The sequence below is a fragment of the Pseudonaja textilis genome, chromosome 1 (assembly GCF_049901715.1).
Source record: "Pseudonaja textilis isolate UNSWEBS1 chromosome 1, rPseTex1.2, whole genome shotgun sequence".
Classification (NCBI taxonomy): Eukaryota; Metazoa; Chordata; class Lepidosauria; order Squamata; family Elapidae; genus Pseudonaja; species Pseudonaja textilis.
The window spans coordinates 46,418,430-46,434,335 of NC_141990.1; the positions used below are offsets into that span (position 1 = coordinate 46,418,430).

The following is a 15,906-nucleotide window of genomic DNA, read 5'->3' on the forward strand; positions in this document are numbered from 1 at the left end:
CAGCAACTAAACAGGATTGCATAGTTAGGACTGCATACTCACAGGTGCTTTTTTCAAAAGGCAAGTAGACTTTCTGGTTTTTCTTTGAAGACGTTTCACTTCTCATCCAAGAAGCCTCTTCAGTTCTGACTGGATGGTGGAGAATGGACGGAATTATACTCCTTTCAGACAGCGATTGTTAAGGCCACCTGGAGGTTTATCTGTGTTATCAGGGTCACCTGAGTGGTGGAAATGGGTGTGGAGCTTTCTGGAACTGTTGAAAGGACTATGTTGTAGATTGGAGATAGATGATGTCATATTCCTACCCCTCTGTTGAGTGGGCTGTTCAATTTTAACATAGATGGCCTCTTTGACCCCTCTTTCAAACCAGCGGTCTTCTCTGTCCAAAATGTGGGGTTTGCTGTTTTCAAAGGAGTGGCGTGTGTCTCTTAAATGCAGATAGACTGCTGAATCTAGTCCTGATGGGTTTGTTCTATGTTATGCCATGCATTTATGAAGTGATTGAAACATTGAAACGAAAAGTCTTCAAAGAAAAAACAGGAATTCCAGCTGCTTCTTGAAAAAAGCAACTTTGGGGCAACCATGACCTGGATGACTGAGAATCTCCATAGATATTTAAGACTGCAGATAATACTATTGCAGCCAGCCTGCCTTCCATTACGACCTGTATACTGCACAGGTCAGAAAGAGGGCTGAGAAAATATCTACAGACTACTCACATCCACTTCAAATCCTTCCCTTGGGACGCCGCTATAGAGCACTGCGTGCCAAAGCTAGTCTTTTTTCTTCAAGAAATAATGAACTCCTGGGGTTGTTCTTTTCATTTTTTAAATCATTTTTAAAAAATCAACTGGTTGCTCTTTTTACCCTTTTTTAATATTAATTTTATTTTATCCGAAATATTAAAATACAAACTCCAAAACAGGAAAATGGTAATACAAATACAAAACACAACTAGGTAAGTTTACACAAAAATGTGCATTAAAAACAACCCCAAAACAGACAGATGTAAATTGTCCCATGAATAGTGATAAATACTGTTTATTTCAAATATTATACCTCCTCTCCCCTTGCGAAGCAGGCACACAATTTATAAATTTCTACAACTCTGTTTACCCAACCCACTTGGCCTTACATCTATTTACTAGGTGGAAACATAGTTAAGAGTTACATTTCAAATCCCTCACTTAATAGTCTAGCAGGAAGTTCACAACTGGCTTCTGATCTACCATAAATCACCATAATAATCATCTCAGGTCTGACAGGATTAAATATCCTTGATTCTTAATGTTTTTCCTTTAAGTTATTAATTAGAATCTTTCCTAACAGTTGGATTTTTTCCCCCCAAAGTCATGTCTTTGTTGTATATATCTCCACAGCATTTGCTGTTCAAAGCGTCTCCTGTAAGTTGTAATTCAACATCTCTTAACATTTGTTTTCTGACTGAAGATGATAAATTCATTCTTCAATCTCCAATCTGTTGGAGAAAATTGAGTTCATCCCTGGACAATTCTATCCAGTCTGTCTTTAAAATCCATACCTCTAACCAACTTGCATTTTTCGAAGCAGCTTCATTCCTTCAGGTCTGCTGGCAGCAAATTACATTCCAATCCATCTGGTTACTAACATTTGGTTATCTTCTTTGAGATGGTTGAAAATCACTGTTATTTTATCAAGCTTTTTATCCAAATATTCAAATTGGGCTTGTAAATTAAAAAATATTATTTTTTGTCTTGATATATTGTTTGCATTTTCAGTATATTTTGATATAGTCCAGGATACTTCAGTAGCTAAACTTTTGCAGCTGAACTTTTACAGCCAATTACAAAAAGCTCCTCTCAAAAGACAGGAAAGGCACCATAGCAAATTAGTTCTGAAAGACATAGAAAATAACTTCCCCAGCAAAAAAAAAAAAGTGATTTTCATCAAAAAATTAAAAAAAGACCGGACCTTTAAATTTTTTTTTTACAAAAGTACAAAATCCCTATAGTGAAAGTTTGATAGAAATGTAATTCAAACCAGATCTTTTTCAGAGTCTGCTGTGGAAGAAGCGGACATGATTTATAACAATAAAACAATAAAAAGAACATTTAAAAAAGTCTAGCAGATTAAATTAGATCAGCATTCAACAGTCGATTTAACATTTAAAAGTAAAAATCAAAAGAAAATATCAAAACATGCTATTAAAACCCATGCCTTCTTAACACAACAGGCAGCTGGAAGGAAAAGATGGCGGCCCAGCCCTCCAATCACTCCCACTGAAAATTGCCACTTTCTAGGTCCTCTTCTCAGGTAGGTCCAGTCATCTGAGGGTCATCTTGGGCCATTCCTAGTAGCTCCCATTCAAATCCAGGAAGCATGCTGCCAAAGAGCCAGTCAACTAAATATTGATCCTTTGGCTGTAACAGGAATTGACTGAATGGCTTCTCACCTGAGGATGATATCAAAAGCTGAGAGGCCCAAAGTCACCAAGCTGGCTTTAATAGATAAAGTAAGATTAGAACTCACAGTCTCCTGGGTTTCTAGCCTGGTACCTTAAACACTATCTCACTTTCATCTTTCAGAAACAATATATTTGCAGTAAATTTAATAAAAAAGAGAAAATGATATAATGTTGATTTTGAAAAATTTATAGATCACAATTACAAAATGAAAAGGCATTTGGCATTCAGAAACCCAGAAGGAACTGAGTTTTTAAAAACTTAAGGGAAAATACTGGTAATTTATAACACAATTCCAATAATTCCCAGTCCAAAATTGCTTCTGTCTAGCTCTCCTTGCATATATATTGCTTAAGCAAGCTTATTAGAATCTATCATATTGCTTGCTTACTGTATGCAATTCAAAATAGAGTCTAATTTGATTTAGAAAAAGGACATCTAAATATTCAAAGATCAAACCATTACAAAAATATGTTACTTTTCACAAGAATATAAATGTAAAACCAATTTCAATTGAAAACCCCTTATTATAAAACTAATTCACTACTGGTAGAACTGTGCAGTTATATTCTGGGCAAAGTGGTTTTTAAATAATATATAGATTAGTAACCTTACTATTACTATATCTTCCTGAGGTACAGATTAATGCCAACTCAATTAGTCCTCTTTTAATTTGCATACCACTGAAATCAGCAAAATAAAACAAAACATCCATTATTAATAGTTTCTTGGGAGCACAAAATTTGGTGTTTCTTTGCAACTTGAATATTTACTAAATGGTGATGGATAAATGGTCATACTTCCAGCCCCCCCAACAAGTTACCAGAAGCCCTGTTATGACTCAGGGAAAAGGGAATGCAGGAAAGAGGAAGTACAGATAGTCCTTGACTTACAACCACAATTGAACCCAAAGTTTATGTTGCTAAGTGAGGTATTTGTTAAGTGAGTTTTGCCCTATATGACAACCTTTCTTGCCACAGTTGTTAAGTGAATCATGGCAGATTTAAGTTAGTAGCATTGTTGTTAAATGAATCTGGCTTTCCCATTGACATTGCTTGTCCAAAGGTAATCAAAGGTGATCACATGATCCTGGGACCCTGTAACTGTCATTAATGTGAACCAGGTACCAAGCATCCGAATTTTGATCATGTGAGCAACAGTCATGTGAAAAGCGGTCACAAGTCGTTGCAACTTTGAACGGTCACTAAATGAACTGTTATAAGTCAATGACTACCTGTGATGACCCAGGAAGCAGCACACACGTAATAAATTCCCAAACGTAAATAAATTTCCTTTAATGCCTCCAACTTGGCCTCACTGTTCAATTGTTCGCAGTTGGAGATTAAACTCTTTCCAAAATAGTCTCCAAATTAAAGAAATACAGTCCAAACTCAAATAACAGATAATGGGAGAAATCAAAAAACCAAAACAAACTGCAGTAAAGGAATTTCCACGACAGACCAGAATAATTAATTACAACCTTAAAGAAGATAACAAGGTACAGTCGGTTGGAAGAACGCCAACCAAGATAAACCTCAGCCAGAAATAACTCACTTTGCTTCTAGCAACGCTGTTTTAAACGCCCCTCCTTTATACTATTTCCCCCCAGCTGCACCAATGTGGGGGATCATGGCCACTTCATCTCCCGTAAGCCACATTGTTCCCTTCTCCGTTCCTCCGCGCATGTCTTAGGATGAAGAGGGGATGGGCCTGGATCTTCCTGACTGACAGCTGGCCTTTGCCCTTCCCTAGCCTCCCTCACAACCTCTGGAGCCACACTTCCACTCCCTGTCAGCTGTTCCTCCTCTCCCTCGGAGTCAGTCTCCAACAGGGGCATGACACTACCTGTATATTAGCACCGAATACTTTTTCCTCATTGGTTTTTAGACTTTAGTGAAGACACAATCTGCAGCTAAATACTTTAATTTTTAACCCCAGCTTATAGCTACAATGAACATATATAGAAGTTGAGCTCATTAAAAAATTATACTGATCTAGAAATCCACAGTTTCAGGGAACTAGATACTATGTGCATTTAAAGGATTTCAGTTCTCTGAAATTCCAGTTGCAGATGCTCTGCTCATAGTTCTTTTAAAGTTTGACTCAGTAAGAATCACTGCTATGGAAATGTACAATTTCATGGATCAAGAGCATAGATAATGCTCTTACCTAATGTTTGGAGAAATTACTATTCAAGCAATTAAGCATTAAAGCATTCATAAACAAGTGAAAGTCCTTGTAGAAGATCATCCTGCTGTAATATACTGTAGGCAAATTTAGTTTCAAAGAATAATGTTCAAATTTAATAATATGCTTAGGTATTTTACAGAGTAGCTATATAAAGGGATCCAGTATCGAATTTCATCACTATCAAACAAAATTTGTTTGGTTATATGGATTCGAGGGGATCGCTAAGGATGCTATATAAACAAACAAACAAACAAAAAATCAAAGGCTATGCAATGATCTCTCCAAAAAAGTGTTCAAGTATCATGACTAAGTTTTCTTTGTTGGAGTGGGTAGCGTCTCTGTGGAGAACACGATGATCTCTTTATTTTGAGTACAACAGAATTACTGATAGCAGTTTGTGAAGGTATAACTTCCACTTGTGATGTAAGATTTTTGACATCGTTTTTATTCTCTTTTTCAACTTCAGAGACAAACATGATTTCTTGATGGAGTCTGCACTGTTCCAAAGTTTGTTGTAAAGACAATGCTTTTGAGAAGCCTTCTGCTCTTTCCACAAGGGATGACAGGGACTGGAGATGGCAGGAGAAAAACAAAAACAATTCCAGATTATTCAAATTGAGCTATTACTAGTACTCTTGGAGTACTAGAATTCCTAAACCGCTTTAATGAATTTTAACAATAGTACATTAAAATTTAATTCATATATGTTTTACAACTTTTCCTAAAACCACTTTGTAATTTCAGTACACATTTAAAAGGACTGAAATTTTGGGAGTTGTAGATTCAAAGCATACCTAGATGACACTAAGTACACCAGACAAGTTCTGAATAGATCTATTCACTTGAAAAATAAGAGACCCCTATAGTTTTTTTCTTAAAATAGTTAATGAATCATGTTTTCACAAGTGTCTTATTGCTTGGCAACAAGTAAAAGTTAGGAATTTGTAAAACTATGCATTCCCTGGAAATGGATATTTGGAGACTGGATTCTAAGTAGAACACCACCTGGAAAATACACTTCTGGAAAGACACAAACCTTTCTAGAACTAGCATTGCATTGCATCCCAGAGAATAGTGAAGCATTTGAGGACTGGAACATGTAATTTTTCAAGTAGTTATATTTCTAGCTTATGAATGCTACTAATTTGGACCAGACTTTTTCTACTTACAGCTATCTTATGTCAGTTGGAGTTGAGTCATTAATGCATAACCCATTATGTCAATTAATCAACTGAATCTAGATACATCCCATTGTATCTTTAGAAATCTCACCTTAAATGATTCTCCACTATGTCTAGACAAAGTTTTTGTTGAAAGTCTCAGTTCTACCATAGACTGATCTGGTAAAAAAAAGAAAAGATTCATATATTATCTGAGAAGATAAACCAAGAAAAATATCGATCTGCTGCACTGTAATGTAAAAGAGAGAGAGGAGGGGAGGAATTGATATTGAGACAGTATCATGGGCAATCTACTATTCCAAAGACACTATTTTATTCAACTTTTAAAAATAAAAGTTCCAAAATTTTAAAAAGTACAAATGTTTTGTGGACCATGTTACTTCATTCTGCAATTTACTATCAATTTATTTTTGATAAGCAATTATATACTGTGACATTCAATGAGTTAAATATACAATCACTTCTGAAATATGCAAAACTAAAAATAAACCCTTTTCCTATCACATACATACATACTCAGACGATATAGTGCAGAGAAGTCAAACTTGATTTCATTGAGGGCTGCATCAGGGTTGTGTTTGACCTCAGGGATCGGGGTGGGCATCGCTAGGGTGGGCATGGCCAGTTCAATGTCACTTGTGTTGGGGGTGCCTGTGGCGGCCCAAGCGCTCTGCAGAAAAAATGGGCTCCTGAGCTCCATTTTCGGTTTCGACAGCCTCCCACAACCCTCTGCCAGGAAAAATGGAGCTTGGGAGGGCCCTTCTGAGCTCTGTTTTTGCTGGCAGAGGCATCGTGGGTTAGTCCTTCACTGTTCCCAGAGCAGCTCTGCGGGCCAGATCTAAGCACCCCACGGGACGGATCTGGCCCCCAGTCCTTGAATTTCACGCCCCTGATATAGTGAGATTCTAAGGAAACTCAATTAGAGATACTTCATTCAAAATCCATATTCAGCATTCAACTCAATTTACCAATGCTTTAGATTGGTCATACCTCCTCCTAAACCATACATAGTTGCAAAAGGATGACAAAAAATAGTTAAACTAATCAGAACTCCTTGGAAGAAATGAATAATTACACTGTAAAACAAACAGAAAAATAACAGCAGACTTGTCAATAAACATTGTCTTCCAGGATTTCACAATCCCTAACCTGCCAGCTTCTCCCACAAATTTCTAAAACTTCTAATATGTACTGTTGGATAAATAAAAGCTCTTGTGTATTGCAATTTCATAGTATTTTAAAACAAAGCTATACAAAGGAGCAAAAAGCAAAAAGTTGTTATTAATTTCCCATTTTAGCCTAATATTTATTTTAAAACAGGTTTTCTGACAGAAACTTCTGAAATTAAACTGTTACACATATGTATTTATACTGCCATAAACTATTTGTCTCCTATTCTTCCACAAATTTTTCATCACTATTGTATCTAACGTCATAAATGCTGATTTCCAGAAGTTCAACAGATGCCTTTTCTTCTTGCAGCTCTTGAACCCTAATCATCAGAATTCTGAGAGGGAAATTCCTAGAACTGCTGTATTTAATTCAAAACTGCATAAATCCTAGATTAATCTATCTGGAAAATACTGTGTTGCGTTCTAAACTGTACAGTATATCAAATCCACATCAGTAATGAAGAACAGTAAATAGTAGTTGTAATTATAATCTCTATTAGAAGAGATGATATAAAGTACAGGTAAGTCCTTGACTTACAACAATTGAGCCCAGAATTTATGTTGCTAAATGAGAAATTTGTTACATGAGTTTTGTCCCATTTTATGACTTTTTTTTGCCACATTTGTTAAGTGAATCACTGCAGTTGTAGCACAGTTATTAAATGAATCTCGCTTCACCATTGATTTTGCTTGTTAGAAGGTTGCAAGAGATGATCACATGATACTGGGACACTGCAACCATCATAAATATGAACCAATTGTCAAGCATCCAAATGTAAACCTTGTGACCATGGAGATGCTGCAACAGTCATAAGTGTGAAAAATGGTCATAAGTCACTTTTTCCAGTGTTCTTTGAACGGTCAGTAAATGAACTGTAGTAAGTCAAGGATTACCTGTATGCCAAAATTATAACTGCAAAGCATTATATAAAATTAGTTTTTTAATACAATTACATACAGGGTTTGAGGCCACAGTGAACCTTCAAGCTTTCTCTGAATATTTCTTAAAAATCACCCATACAAAATTGTCTACTTCTATACTGCTACAATATGCAGTAAACATATGAGCTAGAGGAGTGTATAGTCAATGATAGCTATCCTTTTTGGCACCAAGTGCCCAAAGTGTGTGTTCGCATCCCCAAAATGCAACACCCACACACCCTGCGCATGCACAATCCCGCACATGCATCAACTCCCCTGTGCATGTGCACCCGACCCCCGTGCGTGCACCCGACCCCCTGTGCATTTGCCTCACATGTGTGCGTGACTCCTGTGTATGCACCCCACCCCCTGCACATGCAATACCCGCATGTTCTCCCCCACATGCGCACGTGACTCCCGCGCAGGCCACTCCCCCACGCATGCATAGCAGAGACCCAAAGACTAGCTGGCTGATGGGAGGCGCATGCGCAGCAGAGCTGAGCTGGGATGACAACTCGTGTGCCCAGAGAGAGGGTCCTGCATGCCATCTCTGGCACACATGCCATAGGTTTGCCATCACGGGTATAGGTCAACACATCTTCTAAAAACTTCACAATATAAGTTTCCAGGGAAAAGGGAGGAATAATCAAGAAAGTTATCTAAGACTTTCCAAGGACAAATCTACATGTTCAGGAAAATACAAATTCACAAAATCCGCTTTGACTCACAAGTAACCTTTCTCAACTCAAAAAATTTGGGAAATCACTTTTCAGATAAAAACAAATGAGTACACATCCAAGCAGTGTATCTTGAGCAATGCTTGGCTCTAGGAAGGCAATGGCAAATCATTTCTGAAATCTTGCCAAGAAAACTGTAGGGCTACTTTAGACAGCCACCAGGAGTCAAAGGCACAATCCACCCCCTCCAAACCGCCCATGCAATTTTCTTCATCGGCTATATTTGTTTCTTCCTTCTATGGAACAGTATCTTGTTTATTTTTCAGGAAGACCCTCACTAAATAATCGCAATTTGGCTGCGTATTGGGGAAGCGGGGGGGGGGGGTGTTGGTTTCAAATTTTGAATTCAAAATTTTCATAAGCTGAAAAAACTCACTGCTATGAGACAAGTAGCCATATCGATTATTCAAAATAAATATACAGATAAAAAACTCTATGGCCACACCAAATGTTCAGTTTGAACCCTTTAAACTTTGTTGGTGACTATACAGCAAACCCCCCACCCCCACCCAATATCAGCAAAAGCAAAAGTTTGCAAATTGTGGCATGTTAGTACTGCTTTTTGCAGGTACAATTAAAAAAGTTAAAGCTAGAAACAAATATAATAAAAAGCCTCTAGAACATGCAGTTCTTTGTCTGCTAGTCTTAATAATCCTAGGGTGGTGTTTTCCCATATATCTTCACTGTTCTTGTTTCCTGATTTGCTTTCCCAAGCATCTGTGCAATGTTCCAGCTTTGCTCTTTGAATCTCTTCCCTAAGTCTAATTTCTATTTTCCTACTATAACCAACCATAAGTAGTTGTAATCCAGATGGGTGACTATGAGCCAGCCACTCTTTCTCAGCCCTAGGAGGAAGAAAATGGTAAACCAGTTCCAAAAGATTGCACAGAAAACAGCAGAGACTTGTCCAGGTATTTGTCAGGAGCCAACACTGAATCAGAGGCACCCTTAAAAAAGGAGTTCAAATATAAAAATATTGACTCTCTTTACATTTGCTACCTTTTATATTAGAAACTCATTGAGCTGAGAACTGTCCTCTTTCTAAAACTCAATGAAAACTGAAAGTATTATAACAATAATAAATTCTTTCTGGGCGACTTATAGTTAACTTGACTGAGCTTGGACAAGTTATTGCCCTTCACTTCTGCATTCCATCTGTAAAATAGGAATAATGGGAAGAGTTACAGCATACTATGTATTGTAAAATGATTACAAAACAACTGCTTGCGGGTTTTTCCAAGGTCAATTAACCTCATTTGAAAAGAAACTAGATTACTCCAATAAATCTATCCCAGCAATGCTTATAAATATGTTTGCCCTGGTATAATATTACAGGATTGTACATCAGATTAAGTATTTTTAAAACTAGATCTTTACACTGCTTCCAAAACATGGGAAATGAAATAAGGAAATGAAAGCCTATAATTCTATCTTTCGTTTCTGGTGACTGTAGTCACCACAGGGATAGATGCAAATTCCAGATTGTGCAAGTAAGTTCTTTCACCATATAGTTGCACGTTTTCCTAAACATTATTTCCACTTTAGATTTTCTTTTAATTGTGATTGATCAAATAGTTTTACTTTATAATCCAACCAGCACGTGAAACTTGTGGCACAAATTTGTATGCAATAATTCTTCATTGCAAATAAATTAGCAATGATTTCAAGTGAGAAGAAATGTTACCTGAAGCCAAGTTTAAATTTGATAGTAAAATGTCATATTTGCCTTAGTAAGTGAATTCATATGTTATGCTAAAAATAAAATGAAATAGTGATATGATTGGTGTTTTTACTATTTTTTACTGCTATATTTGTACCTACTCCACATTTTCATAGCCTTATCATAACATGTGTTCTTACCAATAGCATCTAATAAAATGATATAATTTACTTCTTTGCATAAAGCAATAAAATTAATTCTGAGCAGATTTAAGTTCAACCTATTGTCTCAGTTTCTCATGTGGGAAAATTAATTGCCCAACACTGGTCTAAACACTATGGCTTGGAAAGTGATAGAATTTAAACTATAAACTTTATATGGCATTCTGTTTTTTTCCTGCAAAGCATTGGACCCAAAATCATAAACTTTTTTAATCTTAAGTATTTTTTATCAGTCAAGAGTTTTGAAAGCATAACTGAAAAAAATAAGCATCACTGTTTAAACTTTGCACACACCATGCTAGTGCTCAGTGATTGGGGTTTTTTACACACTCCAATTTAGTTGCCAGTCCACCACTTTGCTGTTCTTTTAACATTGCAAATTGTGGACTGTGTAGGGTAAAAGTGAATGTTATTATGAAGTTTTGTACTTTCACCATTCTTATGCAGGGGTTCCCTGAGACCTGAACTTTCAAGGGTTTTTCCAGGGCAAAAAGGTTGGAAAAGGCTGTCTTAGAGACTGCACGTTATTGCTTTTTTCCCCCCTTGAATTCACATCAGAAGCATAAAATGTTCCCACATATTGCCAGATTATGTCTTGTCTCCTTTTCCTTTCTTTTTTCCTTCCTTCCTTCCTCTTTCTCCTTATTACTCAGCACTTTTATGTACCTGCCAAATAATACTCTTTCCTTTAACTACTGGCATGCTGTCTAGTCCACAAAAGCTTATGTCATATGAATAAGCTAAGTTATAAGATATCTGGTTTGGTTCTGGTGATGAAAGAGGTCCATTCAAGAAAAGATCAGAGACTTATGAAGTGCTTAAAACATACAATTTCCATATTCTATGGAAAGAAATGAAGCACATCATTTCAGAAAATTACCTTGAGAAGGTTCCACTTTTATGTCTTGACAGTTCACAAAAGGTTGATAGCCCTAAACAGACAAACAGATGCATTTAAAACATCTCCTTTGTTTGCATTATAACTTCTAAAATGTGACTTAATTCTTGGTTAAAACATTTGAATCTTAAGCAAATGAACGTTCTTATCCAAGTACATATATGTAATACATCTCTGTAAAACTGGCTATTTTTTGATTTGTATATTTAGCAAAAGCAGGTTTTGCTGTCTCATCACATATACTGTATAGGGTTTCCTGCTTAAGCGGGGGTTGGAAGAAGACCTCAAAGTCCCTTCCAACCCTGTTATTCTGTATTCTAATCTTTTAATGACCTTCTGAAGTTATGGTGCTGAACAAGGAGCACTTATGGCAGGTCTTTATAGTTGTGACCACTGCAGTGTACTCACGATAATGGGTAGCAAGCTTGGCAACTGGCTCACAATTATGATATTGCAAAGTTCCACAGTCACATGATTGTCATTTATGACTTCCACTGCTGGCTTTTGACAAATGGAATCAACAGGGAAGCTGGCAGGAGGTTCATATCATATGACTACAGGATGCTGTGTGACCATTTAGGATTCTCTTAACAGTGGCAACTGAGACTGCTGTCATAAGTTACAACTGCACTGTTTAGTGACAGAGTTCCCATTCCCAATTACTGCTGGTAAGGGAGAATTACCTAGGTGAATTAAATGCTGTTATTACAATATATTTTATATTCTAATCTGAATAATCAAATTTCGGTATTATCTAACTTTAAAGCAATTTGGATGACTAATAAAACAGTGCCCCCTGCTGCAAGACTTAGCATAAGGTAGATTTCTTATTTTAAAAAATTCAGACTTTTATTTAAAAAATGTATCAGTGATTGTAAGTAAGTGAATGGCCACTTCTCCCGTCTTACTGGTTTCCTGAAAATGTTTTACAGATATTTTCCTTTTACTCACAACCTTTTTTATTGGAGTTCTGTATTTTGTATTTTAATCTTGTTTGAAAACAATAAAAATATATTTAAGAAAAAACAGCAAAGCAAGTGTTCTCAAATATGCAACTTAAGTGTCCTCAGAAAGCCAGTCAGACAAAACTAGAATGTTTACCTGCCCCAAAACAAACAGCACATAGGCAGAATGGGGAAAATGCTAGAAGGCACCTATACAATGGCACATATGTCCTCCTGCCAAGTACAGAGATTCTGGTTCTGGGACAAGAAGTAAGATCAGGAACTGACTTGAAAGAGTATGGAAAGACCAGGAAAAGATATTGTGATTTGTGTTTGGAGATTCAGTAGCAAAACAGTGGAACTATGTGAATTAATGCCTTTGTTTGTTAGCAAAAAACTGGGAGAACTGACATTCCAGTAATTGAGATAAGGAGGGGAAGAAAAAGCCATAATAGAGTACAAATGAATAGTGAAAGAAAAAAACTTGAGAGGTTAACTGGTTAAGATTTATTATTGTATCATCTTATGTACATACTGATTTTGTAAATATTTTCACTTACATAACACTAAAACACACTACTTGATTAGCATAGAAATCATGTCCTGCTTACAATCACTCATGCCTTGGTTATCTTTCGTATGGATTACTGTGATACTTTCTACATTGAGATGCAACATGTGTCTTTGTAAGACTTATTTGCACCCCTTGATCGGGCTATGTTACACTTCTCCCTGTGGGTTGTGTTAGTTGCCAGTTTGCTTCTGGGTATAATTCAAGGGTTATCTCAGATTGTCTCTCTCTCAACTATGACTACTTACTCCACCAGGTATGGCAGGAAGAACACACTTTGGTCCTGGCATTGTCTGGGAGAGCTAAGAAGGAAAAACTTTTCTGTCATGGCTCCTGCATGTGGAACCTCATCTCTCCCAATCTATTGACTTTTTGCAAGGGTCTGAAAACATGGTTTTGCCAAAAGACATGGAGAGTGAACTAGTCTGTGCAGTGGCTGCACTTAATGTTATGTACAGTTGTGGTTACCCTGGCTATTAATTTTTTGATATAGTATGTATGTATGTATGTTTGTATGTATGTATGCATGTATATGCATATATGTGCACACATGCATGCACACATACACACCATCTAGAACCCAGAGTCTTGTACTAAAAGGGATGACTATAAAAAACTAACAATGTCCGCAATAAAATAAGTACTGGCTGTATGTGTCTATTCTGAACCTCCCTGCAATAAACATTTTTTAAAGCTTTAAGTAGGCATATGTATTTCCCTGTACCACAATAATTTATAATAGATTTTAGAGATCAAAACAGGGGTCTTCAAATTTGACAGCTTTAAGACTTGTGGACTTCAACTCCCAGAATTCCTCCTCTAGTCAAGTTAGCTCAGGAATTCTGGGAGTTGAAGTTGACAAGCCTTAAACTTGCCAAGTTTGAAGAGCCTTGGATCAAAACATTACCTTAGCATAGTAACTTATTAAACTAGGCTCCTACACTATAATCTGATATTCACAGACATTTGCTACTGCAGTAAGTAAATCATTATGATTCCCTCAAAGTAAATATTTTCACCCAATGATTTACAATTTAAATTACTCACCAACAATTTTTGTTGCATTTTAATGCCTTTAACAACATTTATTTGCATTTTTCTAGGATACTGATTACGCTTGGAAGATACTTCCACAATTAATTCATCAAGCTGGTCTTCAAGGAGTTTAATGTCTGTGTCTGTTTTACAACAAAAATAGAAATGTTTAATATTTGAAGAGTATAGTATGTAGATTTATTTTTAACTTAATTGGCATAGAAAAAGATACATATATCATCATCTTGACCAGGTATACATGAAAGTATAAAGGGAACAGAAAAGATTTATTACAGTGAATTTTTTATTTATTATTAAAATTAAAATTGTGAAACAAATTTGAATTTATGTTAAACGACAAACTGTATGATAAACCCATAAAAAGGAAACCAACACAAAAGCAAACCAACTGATGATTTACTGCATCAAAACTGTAAGAATTAACCGTCTAATAAAATTTTGCTTAGAAATTATTGCCTGGAAACAGACTAGTTTCTTGACATAAATCATTTTAACTGAAAAAGAAACAAAGAATCACATGCAACAAACTGACTGGAACTCTTCTCCAAGTAAAAATAAAAATACAGGTATAGGTAGTCCTCACTCAATGACCACAATTTGTAATGGAATCTCAGTCATTGAGCAAAGCAGTCATTAAGTGAAATGCCATGTGATTGCTTCATTCAATGACTGCACTTCCACTTGCAGTTATTAATCTAGGTCGTTAAGGTCTGCCTTCTGGCAGATAAAATCCATCAGTAGGCAACCCTTTGGCTGTCAAATGTTCCTGCAGCCAGCTGAAAGATTTCAGCTTCCCTCACTGCATGGGGGAGGGGGCTATGGTGCTGAAATCTTCAGTATCTTGCTCTGTTCCTGCTGCCTGTGGAAGACTTAAACTCCCCTCTGTCCCCTCTGCTTGGAACCATCTCTGCCAGTATCTGCATTGATTTTCTGGGGAAGCCAGCAGAAAAGATTGCAAATGGAGTTCCTATTTTGGGGTGCTTGGCAATTGGTCATAAATGTGAACCAGTTATAAAGTCTCCGAAATGGGATCACTTGACTAAAGGAGGGGGTGGTGAGACATTTTACAACAGGTGAAAACGTCTTATGGCTAATAAAGCACTCATTCCAAGGTTGTTGTAACTTTAAACAGTCATTAAATGACCTGCATAACTCAAGGATTACCTATACTGGTACTATGTTACCAAGTATTTTGAAAAGCCTCAATGGTTAAATATGAGTTACTTTAAAAAAATTCTGGAGAAAGAAATTTATCCAAAACTCAAAAAATAACCAACACCATTCATCCATCTTTCTATATGAAGCATTTAAAATTTAAACACATATGGACACTAATTATTTAGGCTTGCTTAGTACCTTGAAATCTGGACTCCTCCAAAAGTTCAAATACCTAAGTATTCAGTTTCATAAAAATATATGTTCACATCAGGAATTCCAAATACCCCTCAGCTCCACAAAGTGGTTTTAAATTATAAGCATAATTGTACTTGAGTATGGATACCAGTTGTGGGTTGCAAAAATCTAGACAGCTAATAAATATAGAATGGTGTACTGGTTTGCTGCCATCTAATAGTCTGATAAGAATTTTTATTTTGGTGCCTTTGAGCCAGTGCTTACTCCTAGCAACTGTCTGGACAAGTGCTTACAATTTTCTTGGCAAGATTTCAAAGTGATTTGCCACTGCTTCTTTCCTAGGGCTGAAGAGAATATGACTGGCCCAAGGTCACCCAGCTGTCTTTGGTCTAAGACAGGATTTGAATTCATTATCTCTTAGTTTTTAGCCTTGTACTTTAACCATGATACAAAACTGGCTCTGCAGAATTCACCACTGCTACTTAAAATAAAATAGCAAATTAAAAAAAGAGTCAATAATTCAATTGCAATGAAATTGAAAAGAAATATAGTACAACTTTT

General features: G+C 36.4%; 1 protein-coding gene across 2 annotated transcripts in view; it reads right to left on the reverse strand.

Moving 5' to 3' along the window:
* Positions 1-3,721: 3,721 nt before the first annotated feature.
* The window catches only part of NSL1 (NSL1 component of MIS12 kinetochore complex), a 45,362-nt gene continuing 33,177 nt past the window's right edge, over positions 3,722-15,906 (reverse strand). For both annotated transcript variants that reach the window (XM_087933204.1, XM_026695776.2), the window contains exons 3-6: positions 13,984-14,114; positions 11,404-11,455; positions 5,904-5,971; positions 3,722-5,200 (exon numbers count right to left, since the gene is read on the reverse strand). In XM_087933204.1, coding sequence (XP_087789330.1) covers positions 4,925-5,200; positions 5,904-5,971; positions 11,404-11,455; positions 13,984-14,114 — 527 coding nt within the window. In that variant the 3' untranslated portion in view covers positions 3,722-4,924. The remainder of the gene's footprint in view (positions 5,201-5,903; positions 5,972-11,403; positions 11,456-13,983; positions 14,115-15,906) is intronic.